Source organism: Panulirus ornatus, chromosome 31, assembly GCF_036320965.1.
Source record: "Panulirus ornatus isolate Po-2019 chromosome 31, ASM3632096v1, whole genome shotgun sequence".
Classification (NCBI taxonomy): domain Eukaryota; kingdom Metazoa; phylum Arthropoda; class Malacostraca; order Decapoda; family Palinuridae; genus Panulirus; species Panulirus ornatus.
Window position 1 is genome coordinate 6,676,115 of NC_092254.1, and position 25,923 is coordinate 6,702,037.

Consider the following 25,923-nt stretch of genomic DNA (forward strand, 5'->3'; position numbering starts at 1 on the left):
GGGTTCACACCTGCTGACAGTTTACAGACGCGAACATAAGGTCGGTCCATTATGTCATGACAGGGGAGTTGCTCCTTAATATACCATAAGCTCTTCTAAAAATCAACTACATTTTTCCTTCCGTTAACGTACAGCCCACTTACCTTATTTAATTTTAAAGCAATTAGTATGTAAATTTTGAGATATAGATGTGAAAATGGATTTCGAGGTTGCGTAGAGGGAGTACAGAAGGTAACCGCCCCTACGCTAAAAATAGGTGCGGCCAAAAGTGAGTGCGCACTGCGTGAGTGTGGCTGGAGCAGTGGAGCCGTGGCTGTGGTGCTGCCCTCAGCTCCTGCACCACCCCAGAAAATGTAAATATGGTGAGTACCTACACTGCAGAAGGGAGCTCCTGGGCGCCGAGATGCATGTAGGAGGGAGGAGAGGACGCTGCTTGCATAGTTGAACTTGAATGTTGTGTGTGATTTTTTTTTTCTCTCTGTGACCGGCGGATGACACTGCTGTTGTACCTTGTGAATTTCTCCTGACGTTAGATTTGTACGGTAACGTTATTAATAGTTATCACTTCCTGCCTGTACTTCCCTTATCAGTGATTATAGAGTATGTAGTGGTTGAAGAAGATATATTTCTACTCGAGAGTTGAAGGTGTAAATAAAACCTGGTAATCAGCTGGAAGGGTTGTTGGGGACCCCCGTGTTGAGGGAAGACTTTGGTAAACCAATACTGATTTCCAGAGAGGTTTTCCATGTTTGGCTGGCCCTGGTGCCCTTGCTGCCATTTTCTGTTGCATAGTCTGCAGATAATTTGATGGTTTGAGACTGGAAACACTTGTAACTAAGTGCTGGGTGGACATAGGCAGTATTTTATGGTTTGCAGACCTGTTATGCTTCCTGGTTCTGTGGTTTAAAGGGTCACTTGTTCCACTTGAGGTCATCGATGCACTTTGGACCTGACAGGGATAATGTTCTAGTATCAGTGTGTGATATAGACTAGAAAGTGTTGGTGTGGTTCAGCTCTGTGTATCTGGAAAGCTATAGGAATCTGGCAATTTAAAGTAGTTCTCTTGAATTATGTTTATAATACATGGTTGATGGGAACTTGAGCAAATGCATGTAAAGAAAGTTTTCTGGTCTAAAGCTTTGTGCATTCATTGATTATGTAACTAGTGTACTATGAGTGCGAATGAATATTATATTTCTTGTCTATACAAGGTATTGTAGATATGATAAAGTATCAGTGTAGCCCCACCTCTCTATTTCTTCATGGAATTGGGCAAAGTTTGTATCATCACATTCTTAACAGCTAACATAAGTGATGTATAGCAGTGCTGCGTGATTTGTAGAATTTACTTTTCTAAGGGTAAGTAAAGTGGTAGTGGGGAGGGCAGTGAAATCCAGGAAATTGTTGGGTTACTAAAAGTAAAAGTATGTGAAATACTTGTGATGATCAACATAAGGTATTAGAACCTTGCATACCTTCCCCTAGCAGCTGAGATTGTGATTCCTTATATTAGTTGAAATGCACCTGACACCATGACTGGTGTCGCACCGTTTGGAATTAATAATTGATAGACAACCCACCAGGCTGTGGCTGCTGGTAATTGATTTACTATAACAAGTGCATTAAGGAGTTGTATGGATGATGATGACTGGGGGTAAAGGTAATAAGACCTTACCATAGTTTTTGTATCTTGGTTGCAGGTTAGATTTTTAATATACTTTTAACCTCATGATTTCCCTGTACTTAAGACCAGTAAGGCTATTGAAGAACAGGCAAAGGTAAGTTAGACGAATGAAAAATTACCAAAACCTAATGCATGAATAAGGCAACAGTACAAGTATTTAACCAATCTGAAGCACAGTATAGAATATCAATACAAGTTGTTCAAGAACTGAATTGGATTGGAACCCAATGGATTGTGCTGTGTTAAAAGGATATCACTAAACTAAGAGATTGGACTAAACAGTGGATTGACAGTATACCTGGCAGCCACCTTGATGCATTCCACAAAAGTTGTCAAGCAAAACCTTTTAGATCTGTTCTGGGTAAAACATATTTTAAGACGCTTGAATAGTTAAACCAAAAAGATTTTGATAAGAATCTTTACTACAAATTGATAAGCATGTTTACCTTAGCCAGAGATGGGTGAGGAGGTGGTGTAGATGTTGAGGTTTAGTGAAAGATGGAGTTGCTGCTTTTTGGTATTACTTAAAGGCATTATTAACTGAGCATTGGTAGCTTTCATCTTTCCGTTATATTCATGTATGGTCTGCACAGTAGGGACAGCAAGGCCAAGTGACTTCATTGTAACTGCTGACTGTACTCTATCCTTAAACCTTGCCTGATAACCTGAAATTTGTCTTAAGCTGTTGGATTTCCATTAAGGCATATTACGCTCCTTATTTATCATTAGAGATAAACATTAAACAAATGGTAGATTAGGGAAGATTACAGTGCAGTAGTAACAGTAAGCACTCGAAATAGTGGCAGAAAACCAAAACACAAATGCCATCTTAATGAATATACAGTACAGTGCCTCTGTTTAACCGGCAAGCTTCATGTCATGTTTACACTGCCTCGTGTTTGTGTGTATTTTGAAAGATGATACATGTTTTGATAATGAATTCTTCTAAATTTTGCTGCTCGATATCTAAATGTTGAATTTGTTGCTGGAGTAAAGTTTTTTGTGTGCCAGCTATGTAACAATTTTAACTACATCAAGGTACTTGTAGTTTCGTAATAGAATATGACAAGGTAATGATTGGTATACACAGGCAACGTTTCCAGAAGTAGAAACGAACAATATCTATAGAGGAAAGAGGAACCTACACTAAAGGGCAAGTTGGCCAGTTATTAAGGTAGGATTAAGATTTGAGTCATATTCCATTGGAATATTTCAAGCAGGAACATAGAGCTAGGACCATCTCAGATGCAAAATTAGTTATTTTCAAATGAGAAGAATTTTTGAATTTTGAGCAGGAATTTTTTTGTTTTTAAAGACATGCATTGGTATTTGTGTAATGTGTGGCTTCCAAGATGGTTTAGGTATCAGTGATACCAAGTATGTTTGTTTTGAATGGTTTGATTACAGAGCCATCATTGTTGATGGGAAAATTGTATTGTTTTGAATGGTTTGATTACAGAGCCATCATTGTTGATGGGAAAATTGTATGAGATGTTTCAGAAAGAGAACTGGGAGGAAATTGAGTTTATGGTTGCACTTCATAAGATGGGATTCATAGATTAAACAAGATGGAACAGATTTAGATAAAGTTGAGGAATAGAAAGTCATAAGCTTAAGAATGTATTTGGTTCTTCTGAAGAAAGGAAAATCTTGATTAAAGACAATAAGATTTTAGGAGGAAGGACGAAACCCACAGGGACACTGCTTATTGATGGGAGATAGGGAGAGGTTGATCCATCAGCACTTATGAATATGACTTGTCAGAGAAAAGTTAGATAAAAGAAGGACAGATTGTGTTAGAACAGCCAAAAGAGTTTAGGGTGGAGAAATAAGGCTGTGGGTGTCATACACTATTCTGCTTTTTCAGTAGTATTTAGAAACTTTCTGACAAATATTGTTACACATTGATATGTCTGTTGCATGAAGAAATGCTGCATAGTTAACATAGAAATATGTAAAAATGGAGGCGTAGACACTGGTGTGCTTAGTTGTAGAATGCCTGGTTCCATTAGTATAAGGTCACTTACCTCAGTCCTTCTTAATCTTTGTTTTTCCTTTCAGTCAAGTCCCAATAGTGCGGAAGTATCGGGCTCTCCATCCCCGGCTCCCAGTAGCATTGGCAATAATGCACCAAAATATGGAACATTGGTCCCCAACAGGTTAGTTGGTTGTTTAATCTTTTCAATTCCTTAATTATATGTGGAAATTCATGAAATAAAGGTTTCATTCTCGTAATTCATAGTACACCGGGAGTGGGAGTTGCAAGGAGCTGTTTTTAATTTTCTGAATTGTTTTCAGCTGAACTAGTTGCAAGCTAGTCACATCTATAGTAGATTTCTGGAAAGTTTCACTTAGATTATATAGTGAACTTAAACAAATTTAGCAAACTGGGACCATATCTCTTGTAGATGAGTAAGTTTTGATTAAGGTAAATTGAAGAAATATTTCCACTTTTGTTAAGGGTTTAACTTAAAAAAAATCCCTTAAAATTCTTAGGTAGTGATACTACATGATAGGGAATTAGAACTTGGTCAGCTGGAAGAAATTTATGCTTGGGAAATGTTTTCAGCTGAAATTAATTTAGATCTTACATATGGGATGCTTTTGTGGTTAAAGTGAATGCTATGGTTTGGGAAAAGTAAAGGCAGTTGTAGAGTATTAGAGATGCTGCCAAAGAAAGTGGAGCAAGTTGTTATTGGTGTGTCGAAAGAATAACCACATGAAGAATTTTTAGATTTGTTATGATTTAAGGGGAAGATGGAAAACTTGTGTAAATGTACAGAAACCACATGGTAAGGAACTTTGAATTAAATTTTCATGGAGAAAAATTAGAATAGCAATGCATGTTCATGCATTATTTGGTTATGTATTGGTATGAATATATGTAAAAGAAAAAAAAAAGCAGAAGAATGCTAAGAAGTATTTTTGAGTTGTTTGGCACATGTAAGGGGAAAGAATGAACATTAAGTGGAAGGACTGTATGTAATGTATATGCATGAAAGGTGCTATTAGGAAGAAATTGATGCTCAGAATGTGTGTCTTTTCAGTGGGAGTATATGGAAAGTGCTCCACACGTGTATCATGAAGATAAAATTTATTGATTTTTTAATTCCTTTCAACAGAGTATTTGTGGGTGGTATATCTGCCAGCACAACAGAACAAGACTTGCTGGAGTTGTTTTCACAGTATGGTACCGTTAAGGCCACAAAAATCATCAGTGACCGGGCAGGAGTGTCAAAGGGCTATGGGTTTGTTACATTTGAGACTGAAGAAGAAGCTAGGAGACTGACGCAAGAGGTAAGTATAAATTTCATATGAAATGAGCAAGTTAGATGTTTTGCCTGGTCGGGAAAAGACCTAGTGAGCTTATGCTTTGCCTACAGGGTTACATTTATACTCTTGTTTTTATGTTGTTCATGTGCAAACTTCAGAATGTTAGCACATGAAAGCCTTCTGTTTTTGAGAGAGGCCAGTATTTTTTTTTTTTTGACCTGTTGATACGTGTATGCTGGATGCTTCTTGTGTGATCCTGCATTTGTGTGTGGACATATTCATGTTAGCTTGATGAATAAAGAATAATTCAGATAGAAACTCTATACTAAACACCATAGGTACTCTCTAAGGAATTGATGAACTTACTAGATATTATGGCACATAGTTTCACATGTTTGTGTATACGAGAAAGATGCTTAAAGGGTATGCACATAGAATTAAGATTTTTGTTAAGAGAGGGTGGTCAGATCTTTCATCTGTCTGTGTCTATATCTTTGGTGCCCACCCTTTCCGGGAACTCCCGTCAAGGAGGTGGCCAAGGCAGAGTCTCCTTGAATCCCTGTTGTTACGTGCCTCCCATGCTTTCCATTCTTGTGATGCTTCAGGCTTAGCAGTAAGCCTATTTCACCTAATATTTATGAATTTGTTTTTGTGGCTGTAAACTATTTTTCTCTTTCAGGCTGATGACATAATGCTTAAGGACAGAAAATTGAATATTGCACCGGCAATCAAAAAACAAGTTAGTGATGTTGGATATTTGAAGGTAAGATCAGTTATTGTTAACAACATTTTTGTGTGATGAAGCATTCAGGGTTGATTGTATTTCAAATAGGATGGTAGTGAGGAAGCTAGAATTGAGTCCTGCATTAGAGAAAAATTGGAGATGCACAGAGCTGTGATGAATGGAAAAAATTTGTGTAGAGTTCAAGAAGCTTGAATAAAGGGGCGACTTTCATGACCGTAGGGGGAGAAATGACATTGAGATTTTTTTCATATTGGTTTCCCATTTGTGTCCCTTGATATACCTTCATAATGCTGTACCTACCAGTAAAGGTGGGTATTAGCAAACATTGTAGGCCCCAGGGAGTTGGAGTCTAACAGTCGTGAAAGATTTAGGATACATTGAAAAATGAATAAGTACAGAGTTATGGCTAGAGGTGTTTCAGTTAAAGATAAATCAGGTTCATGAAAAAAATGCCTTATTTGCTTGTGCAGGTTGAGCATCCCTCATCTGAAATGCTCCAAAATCTGAAACTTTTTGAGTGGCAACATGATGTTACAAGTAGAAATTTCCACACGACTTCATTTGCCCATGCTGGGATCGGACACTTTTGGTGTCAGTTAGTTACAAAGCATTGTCACTGCCAGACCTACGTGCATTACTCTGTGTTTTTTGCTTATTTTCTTTGCGGTACAAAGATAATGAAAATGACAAAAAGGCCTGCAGATACCCCTATGGGTAACAGTGAAATAGCCAAAATGATTCTGAATCAAGGTGATCGTGATAATAGAGGTGATGAAGATTGCTTTGTTAACACTGCAGAAAAAGTTCCTATACGCAACATGGTAAAAATGTGTGGTGGACTTACTGAAGGACTGTAGCAGCATGCATTCATAACAGAACAAGAAATCATATCAGATTATAAAATCAAAGAGAGACTTTTGAGACAAAAACCATTGTTAATGAGTCATATGACTGGAGGAAACATTTAAAAAAGCTATCCAGGAGAATACCTCCTCATTCCTAGAGCACTCTCTTCCTGATCCCTCAACTTGTTTTGTCTCGCAATGATGTCAACAGTGATGTACCCTCCCCCTCAAGTTTCTCAGGCCATATGTAGTTCTAGTATTTGTTTCTGCATTCATCTTTTCTAAGCAGAGTTTTTTTTCTTTCTTTTTTTGTAAATGCAAAACATGTGAAATCTGAATTTCATCTCCATCTGAAATACCATGTTTGAGCGTAACATTACTTTGGAACATTATTGCATAGAAATTTTTCTCAGTTGTCATTACATTTACAGCTACCTGTAATTATTGTAAATTAATGCTCATTTGCTTTTATATCAAATAAAACTTCAAAAATAAAATACAGTGCACTGTAATCTTTAATCAAAACAACATCTAGGGGGAAACTGAAAACCTGCAGTTTATTTTCTAACAGCTGATGCAGGTATTCTGCTGATGCTTCTGTGCTGCTTAGTTACCCTAAAACACATTTTTTTCCATTGTGTTAATGGCATTTTATATATTTTACTGTTAAGTACTTAGCTGTGAATGTGCATGAAAATTATTTCTTATCAGATGCACATAAATTCAGTCAGAAATGAAGGTGATGCCAATCAACCACAGATTGTCCACATGGGTGGCTCAGGTTGTAACACTTTGGCCTTCTGATGGTTCAGTGCTACACAAACTTTATTTTGTGTTCAAAATCATTAAAAAATATTGTATGAATTACCTTCTTGCTGTAAGTTGTATATGAAACATAAATGGATTTTGTGTTTAGACTTGGGTCAAATCCCAAAGATATTATGTAGTGCAAATATTCCAAAATCCACCCCAAAAAAAGAAAAATCAAAATACAAAACATATTTTACACAAAATTAATGCAGGTTAAGGTTGTGTAAAGTTTCCTGAGAAGCTGTAAGCAGTCACCCAGTGGAATAAGGAATGGAGTTTTTAAGATTTTAAGATACAAAGAACAGTAGAATTTATTATATATTTGAAATTTCAGTATTTTAAATGTTTGTATTCAGACAAGGAATATAAATTTCTTTCCAGACTTACTCTCCACGCTTGATAGAGAGCAGTGGTAGTGTTGTAGGGACAAGTGGAACTGTTTTCTTTGGCAATGGGGCAGCATATACAACATATGGGAACACAATGCCTGTTATGGCTCCAGCAGAATACCACCCAACATTCCCCCAAGCTCCAGCAGCACCTACAACGCCTTCAACGTATCCGACTATTGTGTACCCACAACCGTTGTATTACCCACAGCAGTACCAGTACCAACCCACAGTATGTTTCACATTTTGTTCTACATTTAAAGTGTATTTAGATTTTTTTCTGAAATAAGCTAAAGACAAATGTTGGTTTTTATTGTATGTTGTATTGTAGGTGATAGTGCTTTGTGAATTTAGGTATCTATTTCTTTACATTGGAAAAATGAATTATTTTATGCCTTTTATCTTTATAAATTAGACAATTTTGTGAGTTTCTGATTTCTTCCACTTTCACAAATAGCCTCGAAAGTACACAGAAGTCTTTCTGCTATTTTAATTCCTTGTTATTCCTTTTGAAAGGGAAAAATCAACCTAAGAAAAAAGTTTTACCATAGGATACAGAGGTAAACAGGTTACATTCAAAGGGGACATATCTCGTATTTTTCACACAAAAATGTTCCAGATTTCAGAAAATATGCAGTTCAGTACAGTTACAATATTAAATCTTTACTGCCTCAGATAGGCTTTCTGTCCAACCCAATAAATCTCATGTTATTTGTTATACAAGAATATATATGACATTACAAATTTTGTGATATATGACAATGGAGTATCACCTCAGGTTTATATTATCCTCTACTATCACTAATAGTATGAAAGAATTTTGTAGTTAGCACAGCACACTAAAAAGTGTGGGAGTAAGGCTTGAGTGTCAAATCAACTGCTACTATGTTTTATTACTTTATTTTATCTACATTGAAGGATATCTCACTGACTGTTATAGTTTTGTTTATGAGATCTTTTATAATGTGTAATTCATTGATAATTTTTTCAAAACGGTAAAATTCTGAACATTTGTAAAATTAGAATTACCTGCTGCATCAGACAGATGGTGTTGAAGAGGTCTAGTGAATGCTGGCAACATTGACCTCACTTGTGCTATAAAAATGTTGGGAGAGGGTTGGGTAAATGTCCTGGGTTCTGGTATTAAGGGATTTGTGAAAAGAGACTTCTATCTGTGAGGGCAGAGATTGATGTATTTGATGGTATAGTAGTTTCCTCTGTGTTGAATGGATTTAGGTTTTGGGCCCTAAATATTATATAGAAGAGATTGATGTGTTTGAGATGCAATTCCTGTGGCCAGTATGATGAGGGAAGATTGTATGAGGAATGACAGTATACTTATGAGATTTTGACAAAATAGCAGGTCTAGCGAATGGTTGTTATATCATTACATAATTTCTTATCCTAAACTTAGGCAGGGTTAATATCAACTATGTCAGAATCTACTTCTGAATGTTTCTGTAGTTTTCCTTGCATGTTTATTTCTGGTAGTTTCTTGATTAGTCATTTTAACTTCCTGAGTGCGCCTTTATATATTTTTCTCTGATTATTCGTAAGTTTGTTCCATAGTATTCTTGAAGATTTGTAGTGATTTTCTAATCTGAGAGTCCCATTTGTTTATTATTTAATAATTTAGTTTTTTATATCAGCACTATTGGTAAATTATAGTTACCTTATAATTTGCAGCAGACAGTGCAACCACAGTGGGGAGTTGCCCCACAATGGAGATGGATTACTCCAGCTTCTTATCCACAGGTGTGTGTTATATGATCAGTATTTTTTTTGTTCCTTTTATAGTATTTACAAGTGAAATCATTGTCAACTAAAATCATATCTCGTACATGAAGTGAAGTGTGTGAGAGGAAGACCACCTATGACATGGGGAAATAATGGAATAGTATTGGAGGAAGACAAGTGGGTGAATAATGCATGGAGTGATATATGCAAGGGAGGCATGTAAGAATAGGGGTAAGTGGAAAGACTTTTGCTGTTGCCACCCCTTTGAAGGGAGTTCATGAAGGGAATGGGTGTCAGAGGTATAAATAGATAGATATTTGAATTCTTAGTCTCCAGTATATCATGTTACCACAAATACATCAGTAATTCAAATAATTCCAAGTGGTACTTTTTTGTATTGATGTTAATTTGCAATTGCATTGTTGAGTTGAGCTAAAGAATCATATGACACACTTGAAAATTACATGACACTTATCAAGGGCATGTGAAGCATCTGGGGTAAACCATGGAAAGTTCTGTGGGGTCTGGATGTGGAAAGGGAGCTGTGGTTTTGGTGCATTATTACATGACAGCTAGAGACTGAGTGTGAACGAGTGGGGCCTTTGTTGTCTTCCTAGCGCTACGTCGCGCACATGGGGGGGGAGGGGGTTGTTATTTCATGTGTGGCAGGGTGGCGATGGGAATGAATAGAGGCAGACAGTATGAATTATGTACATGTGTATATATATATATATATGTATACGTTGAGATGTATAGGTATGTATATTTGCTTGTGTGGACGTGTATGTATATACATGTGTATGTGGGTGGGTTGGGCCATTCTTTCGTCTGTTTCCTTGCGCTACCTCACTAACGCAGGAGACAGCGACAAAGCAAAATAAATAGATATAGATAAAATATACTTCCCACATATTCCCTGCGTGTCGTAGAAGGCGACTAAAAGGGAAGGGAGTGGGGGGTTGGAAGTTCTCCCCTCTCGTTTTTTTTTAATTTTCCAAAAGAAGGAACGCAGAAGGGGGCCAGGTGAGGACATTCTCTCAAAGGTCCAGTCTTCTGTTCTTAACGCTACCTTCGCTAACGCGGGAAATGGCAAATAGTATGAAAAAAAAGGAGAAGAATATATATACGAGTGAGGAAAGATTGACCAAGAGGATATATGTGTCAGAGGTGGAGGGAACGAGAGAAGTGGGAGACCAAATTGGAGGTGGAAAGATGGAGTGAAAAAGATTTTGTGTGATCGGGGCCTGAACATGCAGGAGAGTGAAAGGAGGGCAAGGAATAGAGTGAATTGGATCGATGTCGTATACCGGGGTTGACGTGCTATCAGTGGATTAAATCAGGGCATGTGAAGCGTCTGGGGTAAACCATGGAAAGCTGTGTAGGTATGTATATTTGCGTGTGTGGACGTATGTATATACATGTGTATGGGGGGGGGTTGGGCCATTTCTTTCGTCTGTTTCCTTGCGCTACCTCGCAAACGCGGGAGACAGCGGCAAAAAAAAAAAAAAATAGGGGACGTACCATTGTCAGTGGAGGGATATTTTTCTTGATATGAATAACACAACAGAACTTGGAGTGGGATGTGATAATGCTGGAAAAGATACAGCACTTTGCTTCTCTAGTAACCATGATATAATCAAAGGGGATACACTGTAGTGTTTTTTTTTTTCTGTAGTGTTATGGTATTCAAAATTTTATCTTGCTGTTTAAGGTTGAAATATTCATTGCATATTACAGCAAGGTTAAGATTTATTTATACAAGTAATCATGAGGCTTGAATTTGTGAGTTTAGTTCATAGATTGGACACAGGTGCTCTGTTTGGTGAGCCAGTTATTAGGCTTGCTGTTTATGAAAATTAAAAATGAACACAGCCCATAGGATAGTTAAAGGTGAAAAAAGTAAAATATGTACAAGGTCCATGCAGTCTGCAAAGATTTTTCTGAAAGAATGTGGAGATAAGGAATTTTATAATTCAGAAAAGTTAGGTTTCCATTCATAAAATGGAGTTATCCAGTTAATTCAACCATTCGAATCGATACACAGAAAGGACACTTAACAAATGTTCATTATAGATATTTGAAGACTTCTTTGGTACTGAATTTGGAAATGGATGTTAATCCTTATTTACTTGGTGATTTTTCAGTTATTTGAAATGTGCATATTCTAATAATTCTTCCTATACTGCAGCAGCCTGCTGGCAGTTATATATCCAGTGATGGAATGTACACACAAGCCTCGCCAGCGTACATCGTACCTGACAGAACCTATTGAGCAGTCCCCATTTCCAACATTGTGAGGATTTTAGTTTATCTCATCGTGTTTGCATGTTGTGAATATGCTTAGCTTGGCATTTTGTCTAAGGGCTTGAATTATACTGCATGATAAAAATATGCAAGCTTGCTTGGCCTCTTTAACACATTTTAAATTTAAGGTTCATCAGTTGTCATTACCTGATATATTTATTTCCTTAGGTACACTGAATGCTCATAGAGATTATTCATTGTGCAATACAAGATTTAGTCGACGGTGTCTGGAATTTGGATGTTAAGTGATTTGTTTTAGCTGAAATATTGAAAGCTAACAGCAGCAGAGTAGAGAGAAGGATAGTCAATTAAGGCCTATTAAGAATTATCAATTACTCTTGAACTTGGCAGAATGTTTTCATGTATCTTTCACCGTAAGCTGTGTAGTTTAAGAGGTCCTTTCACACTTACAATGGAAACATACGGCCTTCTTGCACAGAATTTTCATATAGCACTTTTAGGTTTCATATTTAGTGTCTAAAACAAGTAAAAATTCATAGAAAAAATTTTAATTTGCAGACATGTCATGACATGACAACATTTAGCGTATGTGAATGAAACATCATCTGTGCAAGTGAACAGCATCAGACAGTAGGCACAACTTTCCTCATATCATTCTCTCAGGCTTTTCAGTTGGCTCTAGTGTTAGATATATTTTTCCAAACCTTTTGGAAGAGATTCGGTGAATCTCACTCATTAGGCATCGTATTGTTTATTTGATTTAAAACTATGTATGCAGAAGGTCTCTTATATGAAACTGCTTTCTGAAAATACTCTACCGGCAAAATCGATATTTACATTTTCCTTCTTTAATGAAAATTGCTTAGCTTCTTTGAATGGCATATATAAGGAAACAAAAGTGTGCACATTAAATACTATATCTGTGTGGTGGCCAGCCAGTGCCTCCTAGGATGTGCAGTGTTGCTATTTAACTCCATTGCACATGTATTCCTTCTCTGCTTGGGAAGAGGGAGGCTCATTTCACCTGAATCGTTCCTCAGGGCATTAGCTTCGCATTTGGAGGTTTGCCCTTTAAATATTCTTTTCCTATTATGAAATATTTCAAGATATGTTAGGTAGTTTTTGGTCATCATGCATTTTATAATGCTATATCAAAATACTTTGATTTGTGTCCCACACTTTGGGTAAATGTTTTGTATCCCAGTCACTGGTGGTTGGCTTTTACTATTAACAGAAATGTTCGTGATTTCATTGCTCACTTTCATTACAGTCCTCTCTGGTTTTACTTGTTATTTAGTGCTTAATTAGAGAAAATTATTGTAGGAGGAGGTTACACATGTCAATTGTTTAGTATGGATGAGACATGCTTACTTTAGAAAAGACTTCTAACTGGGCTGTTTTTCAGCAAGGAAGTAAAGAGTGCTTCATGGTTAAAAGTCACCAAAGATTGCTCTTCATAATTTACTAGGAGGGAATGCAGAGAGAGGTTTAGGCTCAAGTTGTTAAGGGAATGCTGAGATAGATATTAAGCTTGAGTTCATGCTGAAAATCCCATGGCCATGTAAAATATGCATTACCTGTGATTTGGCAACTGTTGCTGAATCCCTTACAGTAATCATCACTCCACTTGTTTGCACTTGATCTCTGTCTGTCTGTATCTCTGATGCCGTTGCCTCCAGGAACTCCCATCAAAGGGGTGGGCACAGCAGAAGTCTCCTTATGTGCTTCCCTTACATACATCAATTCACCCATTCTTTCACTATTCCTCTCCCTCCAATACTCTTCCACTCAGTTTCCCTTTATTATAGGTGGTCTTCCTCTCACACCAACCCCTTTAATCATACTATCATGCACTCTTTTTGTAAACTTCCTATCTTGCATTCTTTCCACATGCCTAAACCATCTCAAAATATTAAGTTTCACCCACTCTGCCATTTCACTGTTCATTTTGGGACAAAATGCTAATTATACCCATCTATCTATGCCAGTTCCAGTTGAAACTCCTTCTAAAGGGGGTGGCCATGGCAACTGTCTCCATAGATAAAGAACTCTAGTGCTGCTTCTTAACCTTTAGTGCCTCACCCTTAATAGGCCACTGTGAGAGGGCAACTCTAGTGCGGTGTTTACAGAGGCTTCTACATAATGCTCCTAATGATGACTTTATCTAATGCTCCTACCCACTACCACTTTCTAATGTTTCAAACAAATGCTCCTGCCTAAATGTCCATACCTACTACTTCTATCTACTGCTTCTACCATTTTGCCAAAAGGTAGGGCTAGCGTGTAGTGCTCATTGCAGAAAAATGTAGTTATGAGGAATAAGCTGTGTGAGTTGAATGTTGTCAAGTGTTACAAATGACAAGGAGAGATTAAGCATTTGTAGACAGAACGTCATTAGTTCACAAGTAAGTGACATAGAAAGAAAAGACAACTACATGGATCAGAGGAGTGCAACTTTACAACCACTGAAGTGTTGGTTCACTATGCAGATGTCATTAACCCTCCCGATACCCATGTGGGTAGCACTGGTAATATATCTCCCTAGTCTTTGGCTGCTTACCAACTACTACCTGTGCATGTTCTATCTACAGAGGTACAAGTTTGAGTATACTTGGTACGTCTTAGGGGAGTGTGGTGGATGACTGGCTGGTAGCATGCACAGAGCATCAGACTACAGAGCAACAATATGGCCTCAGGAGTGATAAAGAGTGTGGGGAGGGGGATTTGGATTTGGTGCAATATACATGACAGCTAGAGAGTGGGTATGAGCTAATGAGGTTGTTCTTTGTATGTTCTTGCCACTATCCCGTGATGCAGGAAACATTGAACGTGTGAAAAAATATTGTCCGAATTAAAAGACAGTGACTAAAGCATGTACTCTTTGTATGTGTGATGCAAGCTTGTGTGTAAATACACATACGTAATTGGATCTTTGGGTTTGTATGTTAAAAGTGTTGGGAAAAGTACCTTGCCTTTGCTTTACCTTTGCCTGCTTTTGCTTTGCCATTATCTTCTGCTTCCTGTACCTTTAATATAGTATTTGCTTGTTCTTTGTCTATCATTGGCAGGAAACCCTAAAGATAAACTGTCAGAAAATTAAGAAATCTAGATTAACAATGTTTCAAAAAAAGAAAAGATGTTAATGCAAAAATGATTGTGAAAATTAAAGTTGACAGAGGCAATGCAAGTAGTTCCTAATTTTATAGTTAACTTATGTTGAGAGCTCTTTCTAGCAACCACATGAACAAAGTAATAGGACACAAGTTTGCATTTTTTTTTTAGTTATTCATTTACCACTTTTACAAGTGAAAGTTCGCTTGCCATGTTTTGTTAGCGTGATACTTATCAAGGATATTTTGCAAAATAATTGACTGGTCACTCTAGTTTCTCTTGTATTTAGGGTTCTCCATGGTGTAGTAACATGTATGAGATGCAATTTGTGAGCACACAGAGAAACAGCACTTTAAAAACACGCAAAATATATGCAGTTAGTTAGATTGATGTCATGATTGGTGTGATACCATCCATTTTTTAATGATGCAGGTCTAAGGCTCCACTGTGGTTTGTATCATTCACTGGCATCTTAGATAATCCTTAGAGTTCTTGTAACAGGAACTTGAGTAAATAGAAAAGTTTGGTTATACAAGCAAATGCATTTTGAATGTATATTTTTGTGCTAAATATTCATTACGACCAAAACAGGTTGAGCATGTTGAAATCATAGTAAGGGATAATTGTGCCAGGTCTAGGATGCATTACTTGAAACTGTATAGAAAAATGGGTCAGAAGATGAGCCACCTCTTTTGTGACCTTTGACTATGATAGAATTATGGTCATTATCACCTGAAGGACAAAAATGTGTGTGCATACTAATTAGAAATGGATTACATGAACACTGTTCACCATGTGTATTGAAAGTTTACAATACTATGACTGCTATAAAAAAAAAAGTTAGCTGATAACTTGTGATCTTTTAGGTAAACAGAGTTGTCTCTCAGTTTGCTGATGACAATGTATGGGAAATGGAAAGACATCTTCGTACAAAATTGGTTGAAGTACCACCAAGAAATGCAAAAAAGCTAAAATTTTGCTTTTAGTGATCCGATGAGCAAAAATTGGTAAAAGCTCAAATTTCATGCATATATAGAGTTGGAGAGTTGGGGCTATAATGTTGAGACATTTGTCAACTTTTATGAACACTGGCTGAAGTATGGCAGAAAAAAAAGAAGGAAAATCCCACTTATTCCCAGCATGTTGAAGGAGACAACTAAAAGGGATGGGAGCAGGGGCTGGAAATCCTTCCCACTGGTTTTACTTTATCAAAGATAGAACAGAAAAAGGGGCCAAGTGAAGATTTTTCCCTTGAAGGCTCTATCATCGGTTCTTGACGTGAGAAATAGCGAATGTGTATTTAGAAAATAAGTAGTGACATTTCCTTTAAATTAATAGAAAAGTGTTAAATCAAATTTATCCCATGAGAGCACTTAACTCGTACAGCTCATGCTTTGGTAGGAGTAATCGATTGAAGTAGTAGGTATGAACAGTAGGCAGGACCTTTAGGTAGAAAAATTAGTTAGTAGTAGTCGGCAGGAGCATTAGATAGTAGTAGTTGGTTGGAGCATTGGGTAATAATATTAGGTAGAAGTGTCTGGAAATACTGCACCAAGGTTGCCCTCTGCCAGTGGCCTGTTAAGGGAGAGGCACTAAAAGCAAAGAAGCAGCACTGGAAGTCACCAGTTACAGAGAGACTTTTGCCATGGCCACACTCTTGATGGAGTTCTTAAAGGGAATGAGCATCATAGATATAGATAGATAGATGATGATAATGCAATAAGCAAAGAAATTCTTTAACTTTTGCCACTGTGATATCTTTAAGATTAATAATGAAAAATTTATAATAAGATTTCCCTATGTAATATTTTATTGCAGCCTGAGTGTAGTCCCCAGCAGTGTTTGGTTGAGCCCAGCAGCCCAGCACAAGGGGATTTAACCGCAGCTTCTGCTATGGGAAGCCCACTTCTCATCTCCACCCCCCTCACCCTGGCCTGCCCCTCCACACCTACCACCGCCATTACTACCACTTCCACCACCACAGTTTGTACTACAGTCACTATTACCTCCACCTCTTCTACTAAAACTACAGCCACTACTACCTCCACATCCACTAAAATGCTGAGAACACATGACTCACTGCTGCAGATCAAGCCTCTTTCTGTGGCTGGAAAAACCACACCAGCAAGTGGGAAGTCTAAATATAATCCCACAGTTACCCCTAAGACCACCTTAGCAGTGGATAAGAATAACAACTCAGCTGAGGTAAGATGCTAATTTTAAAAAAATCTTCATTAGTCATTATTGAAAGTCATTTTGCTAGATGGGAAAGAATTTTAGAGCATTTTATATTTGACTCTACACATTTTCCAATAAATGTTACGTTTATTCCCCTCTGATCATGAAGTATCCTGTTGCTCCTTTCACTTAATTGTTGGCCTCACCTGGATGTGCAGTTTCTCATGTAATGTTTTTAGTTTGCTTTATCCTTTTAACTGTTGAATATTTCCTCTAACCCTTAAATGTAGATTTTTCAAGTTGCTTGAAAAATGTATTTAAACTTAGATATTCATGTAGCAGTGAAAAGAAAATCACTTTAGAGGTATATTTGGTTGACTTTCACTCTAATTATGTGCAGAAGTTTTGTAGATGTTTGAGCACAACCTGCTAAAAAGTGTGGACTGAGGCTTGAGTGTCAAGTAAGTTGCTACTATACATGTTTTATCGTTAATTTTACCTACACCGAAAAATTTCACTGATTATTATATTTTATATTATGTAATAAATAGTTTTGATGAATGTGATTCATTGATGATTTTTCATTACAAATTTATAAGATTTATAGAATTGTCAGCCACACCATTTGTGTATTCTTGACAAGGCCAGATGGGTGCTGCCAACGCTACTTCCTTTATTTGTCTACCTGTCTGTATTTTTGATGTTCGATCCCTCAAGGAACTCCTGCAAGGGAAAGGCCATGGCAAAAGTCTCCATAATTGGTGAACTTTTGCGCTATAATTTAGCCTTTAATGCCTCACCTTTATCAGGCCACTAGCAGAAGTCAGCTCTACCTCCAATCTTACTACAAAACTTTCACTGGCCACATCCAAGTCAACTTTATTTGCTGAAAGAGTCACTGTCTGTAAAATCACTTGCCACATAATCTAAGATCATTGTCACATAGTTCAGGATCATTCCCTGCCAGTCCCTCCAAATCTAGCTACAAGTTGCTCAGTTTTGTCTCTGAAAATTCACAGAAATGGTCTGTCATTGGTATGGCTTAAGGGTGGTTGACTATGGGGAGAAATTTTCTAACACTGCCACTTCAGCCACCACCTGGGCTTGGTGCGCAAGAAACTTTATGCATAAATGTCCATGTAGAAGATTTGCCCAGCTTTAAAAAATATCTGTCTGGAGTGGTTATGGGTTAAAAGAATAAACTGTCCTCCATGAACAGGACAGCTGGGACACTGTCCTCACTAGGTAGGAGTGCCTGGGCTTTGTCCTTCCCTCGCAGGACAACCTGGTCACTCTCTTCCCAGGACAAAAGGTCCTGGACACGGTCCTCCCATGGTAGGAGGGTTTGTCCAAACCTTTTATCCTTATATGCAACAGAATGAATATCAGTGTCATTCCTTTGACACAGTATGCATACTGAACATCTGACTAGTATGTGTTCCCTTTTAGTCAAATGCATTTTTTTTCTCTTTTTTTTTTGTACTTAAGCATGCTGAGTGGAATAGCATGACATATCTTGTTTCAGGTATTAGTGTTGACAGTGGTTGTGATGATGATTAAGTTTTGCTGTTGAAGTTTTTGATGCTTTTCTCTCTTCATCAGCTGTTCACCACTTGACTCATTTCCACTTCTCATCTCTTGCTTCCTCTTGACATCTCTTATTCCTTGCTTCCCTTTTCATCCCTGTGCTCTTCCATGTTACCCTTCTCATCCCTCTGCTCTTCCTTGCTCCCCTCCGCTTAATATACAGAAATGTGGAATTTCTTTGCTGTAGTTTTCAGAGATATTTTAAAGATTTAGTGTTGCAAGGACGTAGAAAATTAGTTAGTTCATATACTTAATTTTATTGTTCATACCTAAAAACCTTGCTTGCTATAACAAGGTAGAATCGGGAACAAATAAACATTGGCCTCATTTAATCTTAAGAGACGACCCGTCATCCACAGCCGCCCCCACAGACTACTCCATAGATTATCTTCACTGCTTCATCTTTCCAGGTTCAACCCATTAAAAGCACATGCCCCTCCCCATTTACCACATGTATTTAGTTCATTCTTTCCCATTCAGTCTTGGATACCCCAAAGCCTCCTTCACATCCTTCTGTATCCTCAGTCACGCCTCTCATTACTTCCTCCTTTGTGACATACATATTCTGTATCTTTCATAACTCGCATCCTTTGTATATACATGAATCATTTTAGTCCACCATGGTCAGCCCTTGTAAGTCATGCCAGGCTTGCTACCACACTTCTCACCAGCATTCGTTCTTCATAAGATCAGTTCTCACACTGCTACTCTTCTGAGGGCATTTAATTTTCAACATTTCCACACACTCTTTCCTTTGCATTCTCAGCCCAGCACTCACATTTATACTCTTGTGAGGACTAATATACCATCAAACATCCCATCTTTTTACCTATTGACCTCGACCTTTCCTTCCTCTTACTCCTTAATGCATGCTCAGTCTTCCATCCTATTACTTGCTTCACCCCAATGGTTTCATTTGCTAATATATTCACCCCTAGTTTGACAAAACACTTATTGTCTTACTTTTGTTCACATTAACTCTCTTCTTCCTCCTTTTGCAACTTCTCAAACTCTGACTACAGCTTTTTGAGTTTCTCTGTGGACTCTGCCACTAGAGCACTATCATTTGCAAACAGCAAGTGGCTCTGTCCTCAAGCCCTAGTATGTATACTGTATGCTTATCCCTCTTTCCATGACCCTCTCTCATGACCCTGTCTATGAGCAGATTGAATAGCCATTGGGACATCAAACACCTTTGACACAGACCTATATTCACTGGGAAATGCTCTTACTCTTCTGGTAAAAACTCCTCTGCATTTTGTAAAGAATTTCTCAAATTTTTGGAAGAAAAACTTAATATTTACATCTATTACTCCTGAACCCACATTGGTCCACCCCAAATAGATTCTCAGTGTATGCTACCACCCTCTCATGCACCACACTAGGTACGCTGAACTGTCTTATACCTCCGTAATTTGAACATTCATTTTTGACCCCCATGTATCTTATACAGGGCACTATGCAAGCTGTGAAATTTTTTAATAGCAATCAACAGCAGTGTCACCACTTCAGAAGCTGAAGAAATTCCAAAAACTTCTGAAGCAATAACCTCATCTGTGCATCATCTTGTACTACTAAACCCACATATCTTACCATAACATTCACCATGGTCACTTCAAACCAAACATACCATGGTGTGCCTCCATTTTGTCAGATGCATTTAGCTGTCCTAGAAAATGTTCACTCCATCTCATTCCTAGATCTTTTCCTGTTACGACTTCCCCATCTGCTCCTCATAATGTTGCCCGGTCTGTTCTCTTGTTCCTCTTTATGTTATGCCCTTCTTTCCAGAAGCATTCTTTTTCCTTCTGAAGTTGTTCAGGACTATCTCACCCAATATCTTACCTTTCCTGCACTTTCTTTCTCTCTATTCTCCCACAAACATCCACGCTTGCCTCCAGCACATTTACATTCTTTCCTTTAGCACATCATTGAGCTCAATATGATAATGCACACTGACTCGCAAGCCCACACGCTAACATATACTTATGTAATGTATGCACTTTTTTATTATGTATTCCTAATCATTGCTTTCCCAACTCTCAACTTTACAAGTTTTCCCCATTCTCAATTACACCAGGGACTCCTTGTTCTCTATTACTTGAAAATAATTTTGAGTTTATCTGTTGACCACTTGTAATGTGTGGCAGGGTAGCAAGGTGGGTGGGGGAAACGGCGACAGCACACCTCCCAGTACCCAGCAGACATCCCGCCGAGGTACTTACGTTCACGGCTACCCCAGCAGCAGCACTTCCAGCAGTACTGTGGCTTTTACCAACAACACAGTGTACAACAACTGGCCCAGCACCCACAGCAAAACAACCAAGAACAGTGGACTAACAGATCACAAGAAAAAAGGACAGGAGGTCGGTTCACAGAAAGGAATGCAAGACCAAGAAAGCAACAGGCAAATGAACCAGACACCAAAGCAAAGTGGGAGTCCAAGTGTAAGCAATCAGCCATTTCATGTGGCTGGGTGTTGTATGGAAATGATGACCAACAGCAACAGTATACAGAGCAAAGTGGCTGGGACTGGAGATTGGAATGGGTGGATACCAATGGCAGCGCTGGGAAAGGGTCTAGGATGGGGGTCCCATCCAGGGAGTTCCTCCTTGTGTCCTCACCATGGGGCAGTGGCAGCCTTGCCTGGCAATCCTGCAACTCAGCAGCCACCTCGCCGACTAATGTCCCCATCATGGGCATCACTTGGGTGGACTCCAACTCCACCACATTCCCACTCATTCAACTCCAGGAACACTACAGCCAACAACAACAACAAAGAAGCTTTGTTGCTGCCTCACCTGAGTTACTCTCCACACAGCGAATCTTTGACACATGGAGGAATCCAAGTACAGCAATTTTCCCAAGCTCCTCAGTCCCCAGTACACCCCCAAATGTTCGAGACAGTACCGAAGGCATCACATACCAGCACCTCTACAGTTCAACCCAAGGATACAGTTTCATGCTCAACAGTAGTAACCAACAGCAGCAACAGTACCAGTGCTATAACTATCAGTACCTCCAGCAGCAAGACCAACAGTTCTTCGAACAGCCCAACCCAGGCAGTGAATGGAACATCCAATCATTGCCTAACTCTGTTTCCTGGAAATGGAACAGAGCAGACAATGTATGGGTTCACGAATCAACAGCCACTAGTAGTGATGCCTTATTGCCAGTATGGGGGAACTGTAGCACCATATTACCATTGGGCGGCTCCTTTTATAATGCAGTGGCCATTGACCCCAAGTGTTTCTATGACTCATTCTACCCCAGCCCAGACAACAACAACAACAACAGTAGCACCACCTAAAGTGTCAGAGGCCATCCATTCTTACACTGATTTGCCATTTACTCGTCAAAACTCTGAGGATAGTGTCTGTCAGACGCCTCAGATAGTAACCAGCAGGTGTACTGTGGGAGCAGTAACCCCTTCTAGTAGTAGCAGTCCATCTCTTGAGCCAACCGGGAGTGTATGTGTGAACAAAAAGAAACCTAATGAAGGACTTTCTGTGCACACGCTGACTTGTGTTAGCTCAGATACACTGTGTGAGAATCCTTCCGAACAGATAAAGCCAGATGTCTACAGTGTGTCAGTTTCTGATTCTCCATGTAAGCTCTCATCTCTACATCAAGAAACAGCTCACAAACTCCCACAGCCACTTACTCCATCAAGTCCTCATCATGCTGCTCCTGCCAGGCAGTACTTTGGTCCTCCTACAGAGGTAGGTGCCAGAAAATTGCCACCTTTACATGATGATGGCTGTGCCACAATGCCCATGACCCCACCTCCCACTCCTCTCCTTGAAACAGATAATCTTACTGTTGCAGTTAATAATTCTGCATTATCATAATCTCTTGTGTGCAGCAACTTGACCAACAGTTTGACCAAAGCTGAAGATTCAGTGCTTAGGAAACATACATGGTCAAGTACAGCACCAAGCAAAATCATAATATTTTCAAGACAATAAACAGGAGGGCATAATTAGGGTGGCAGAAGTTGCCTATATTATGCATACTGATTGTGTTCATTATTATAAGTGCTTTCAGAATCCTAGGAATCTATGGTTGTGCTGATTTTGTGAATAAACTGTGGCTCTTGTGCCCAAGTCTTCCCTCCCCGTACCTCGTTATCCATCTAAGAAATCCTGGTGAATGCACCCTTGATCTCCCTTTCTACGTTGATACTCATTGCACAGCATATCATACAAGCCATCTCACATGTGCTTTAGCCACTAGGAGGCATTACTCAGTAAGTTTGCTCATGTTACTTAATGTGATAATTTTTGTAATGAAGTTCCATCCTGCTCATTAGCTGTTGAAAACAGAAAGTTATGTTTTCTTTAAAGTGACTTTATATTCGTAGCTTTGCATTTAATTAAGAAGTTTGTAACTTCATCAAATATGAAGTTTCATCTGTAATGCACTTAGAAGCCTTCCATTACATTTTTAGAGCATAAGACATCATGAATAGATCTTTGCTCATGCACAGAGGTGACCAGATAGCATCTGTTGATACAATATTGCATTTCATTGTTTAATCAGCTTTACTTTGAACAATTTGAAGACAAAGTAGAGAGATAACTAATTTTCCCTTGTTTAAGGCAGAGATTTGCATGTACTCTGCTGTGGTGATGGCATTAAACAGGGAAAAAGGGAAAGAAAAAAATTAGAATCTGAAGAAAATGTCAGTTTGATTTATAGAATAAGCAGGGTCAGTTTTCCTCTAGATTAAATTATGGATTATTTCTAGTTTGCTCACATGTTCCTAGTACATGAAGAGGATTCATTTTCTCAGAGGATGCTGGACCAGGGAGGGAAGCTAACACTGAGGCAGTAGAGTTTTATATTGCTCTTCCCCTTTGTGTTTGTGTACATATAAATTTTTGTATTAGAATTTCCAAAATCTATAGTGGATTAGAATTGTTAGAAATTGTTGCGGGAGGTGGTTAATGTTTGTGTCCAAAAGGTGGATAAAGGGAACCATGGTGGATTTTTTTTTCGAAAACTGTTAGTATATCTGGTATTGATATGAGTCAGATTTTGGAAGTTCTGCTTATGATGTATTCTGATATATAAAGGATCACAGATGAGAACCTTAGATATGCATGAGAGTTTTGAATAGGAAAGTGGTTTTATGTAATGGAATATCAAGTATTGTACAAGATAAAGATTACAATTTCTCAGACTTTACTTCTGTTTTTAGAATGAAAGTTTTCCTATTTATCAGTATATTATCATTTTCAAATGTCATTGGGAAAAATTTTTTATGTCTTTGAATAAAAGTGCTAGCTTTTACTTAAGTTTTACGGCTAATGCATTAAACCTTTGTTAAGTAAAAGAAGCTACACATACATGAATATTGTACACAAATATCTGACCAATGCAGGTTTCATTGCGTTTTATGGAAAGTCAATATTCCTACACTCCTTTTGCTGAATTATAGTATTAATTGGACTGTGTACAGTATTATAAAGGAAACTTGTTATTTTAGTATGCACTATACAATGCATGGGAGTTTAGGTATGTATTATGTATGCTGATGTACATGATTACAACTTGTCTTGAATTGGTTGGGAATCTCGATTGCATTAGTGTTATTTTCCCTCCCATTATGTTCTCAGTGCAATATTGTCTTTATTTTATGTATGTTTTAAGCAGAGATCTATCAAAATTTTATTTATTTCTATTTATACTGTAAGCATATCATCCTTTAATATTCCCTACTGGTTGTGAGTCAGTGTAAGCTAAAGTGATGAATACTGTAAGTTAAGGTTGTGTTTGGAAGAATCTGGTGTATCCCCCTTTGTTGAATTATCATGTAACATCTTATTGGTGCTTGATTATAGGTGATTGCCAGTTATTTAATAATCTGAGACTAGGCATTTTGTTATATCTATTATCATTTATACGTTGTATAAAGCTACAATATGAATTAGGTGATGTCCTTAATAACAGAGGCAAACAGATGAGCCTGCAACAGACTTTCAAGTTAATTATAAAAACACCCAAGTGCAATTGTTATTGGTAATTTGAAGCAATCGTTATATCTGGAACACAGTTCTTACATTTGGGGCATTTATGAATGTACAAACACTGCCAGAATTAAAAAATGAAATTGAAGAAAAATATATATTCTTGATAGTACAATGAACTACAGCAGAATTGGTCGTATCTACGATATATTTTAAATGTAAACCAAACTAACTGGTGTTTCAGAGTAGTTAGTTCAAAGAACTTGGTGTCTCTAAGGTGTTTTTTGAGGAAATGGACCAATGACCAGGATCCCTTGATATATTCTGTGCTGTAAGTGATCACGAAACCTTTTGGTCTTGGCAATTAGAATTCCCCTCCAGTTATGTGAAATTCCAGTTAAGGATAAATATGGGATAAAAGTATGTGCCTGTGAAGCAAGGAAGCTAGTCGGTTGTACTTCCTCGTGTGAGTAAATAAAGTAAGAAGATTTGGTGTTTTAATTCATCCATACATAGTGAAGAGATTCCTGCATTTCCTATGGGCTTAATACTTGAACGCAAAACTGAATGTAAGAGAAAGGTCATGTTTTGGAATTTGCTTGAAAGTGATGAACTTTCTGCACCAAATTTAATGCGCAGACCTCCATTCTTTGAGTGTCCTGTTGTAGGCATGATAGGACTTTGTAACTTCTTTGTTTAGGATGGAATGAAGTTGAAAGTCTATTTGATATCATTTATTGGGGAAATTGAGGAAATTATAAGTGACTCGGAACATTAAATGAGTACAAGTTTTGTAAAGTTTAGAAATATGGATGTTGATACCTTTGTGATGAAAATGTGTGAAGATTAAATGTTAAAAGTAGTTTAAAATCTCGAAGAGTGTAGGTAGGAAAGATAATGTACCATAAGAAAGAGTGTAGGTAGGAAACATAATGTAACATAAAGATTGTATGTAAAGATGTTTTAAATCAGGTCTTTAATAAATCATTATTGACATTGCTTAAAAGACAATTGGTAATTCTTTTTTTTAATAGGTTTCCATCATTGAGCAAGTAATATTGCCAAAATAATTTCTGCCACTTTGACACCATACCTAACCAATCACTGGACCACAGATTGACTAGTATTGGACAACCTATGATCACTAATGGTTAACCTGTTCTCCCCACAGCTGCACCGTAAGTTTCACTGTTTGTGTGTGTGTGACTGTTATTACTTCAAAGCACATATTTTTACTATAATACCATACGCAACACACAAACGCAACAAAAGTAAATGGCCTTTGAACACCCACTGGTGCCAGACTTTAAGATAGTATCCACGACAA

At 37.9% G+C, this 25,923-nt stretch overlaps 1 protein-coding gene across 3 annotated transcripts; it reads left to right on the forward strand.

The window, feature by feature from the left end:
- Positions 1 to 227: 227 nt before the first annotated feature.
- Positions 228 to 25,084, forward strand: LOC139758782 (uncharacterized). Of its 3 annotated transcripts, none has more exons than XM_071680575.1 (8): positions 228 to 362; positions 3,746 to 3,843; positions 4,807 to 4,981; positions 5,637 to 5,720; positions 7,739 to 7,978; positions 9,433 to 9,501; positions 16,678 to 17,064; positions 20,775 to 25,084. In XM_071680575.1, the coding sequence occupies exons 1-8, from the start codon at positions 360 to 362 to the stop codon at positions 22,473 to 22,475; spliced, it is 2,757 nt and encodes a 918-aa protein (XP_071536676.1). In that variant the 5' UTR covers positions 228 to 359; the 3' UTR covers positions 22,476 to 25,084. The 3 variants fall into 3 exon arrangements, with proteins under 3 accessions (XP_071536676.1, XP_071536679.1, XP_071536678.1); XM_071680578.1 differs by having other exon boundaries at positions 20,780 to 25,084; XM_071680577.1 differs by having other exon boundaries at positions 9,436 to 9,501.
- Positions 25,085 to 25,923: the final 839 nt, after the last annotated feature.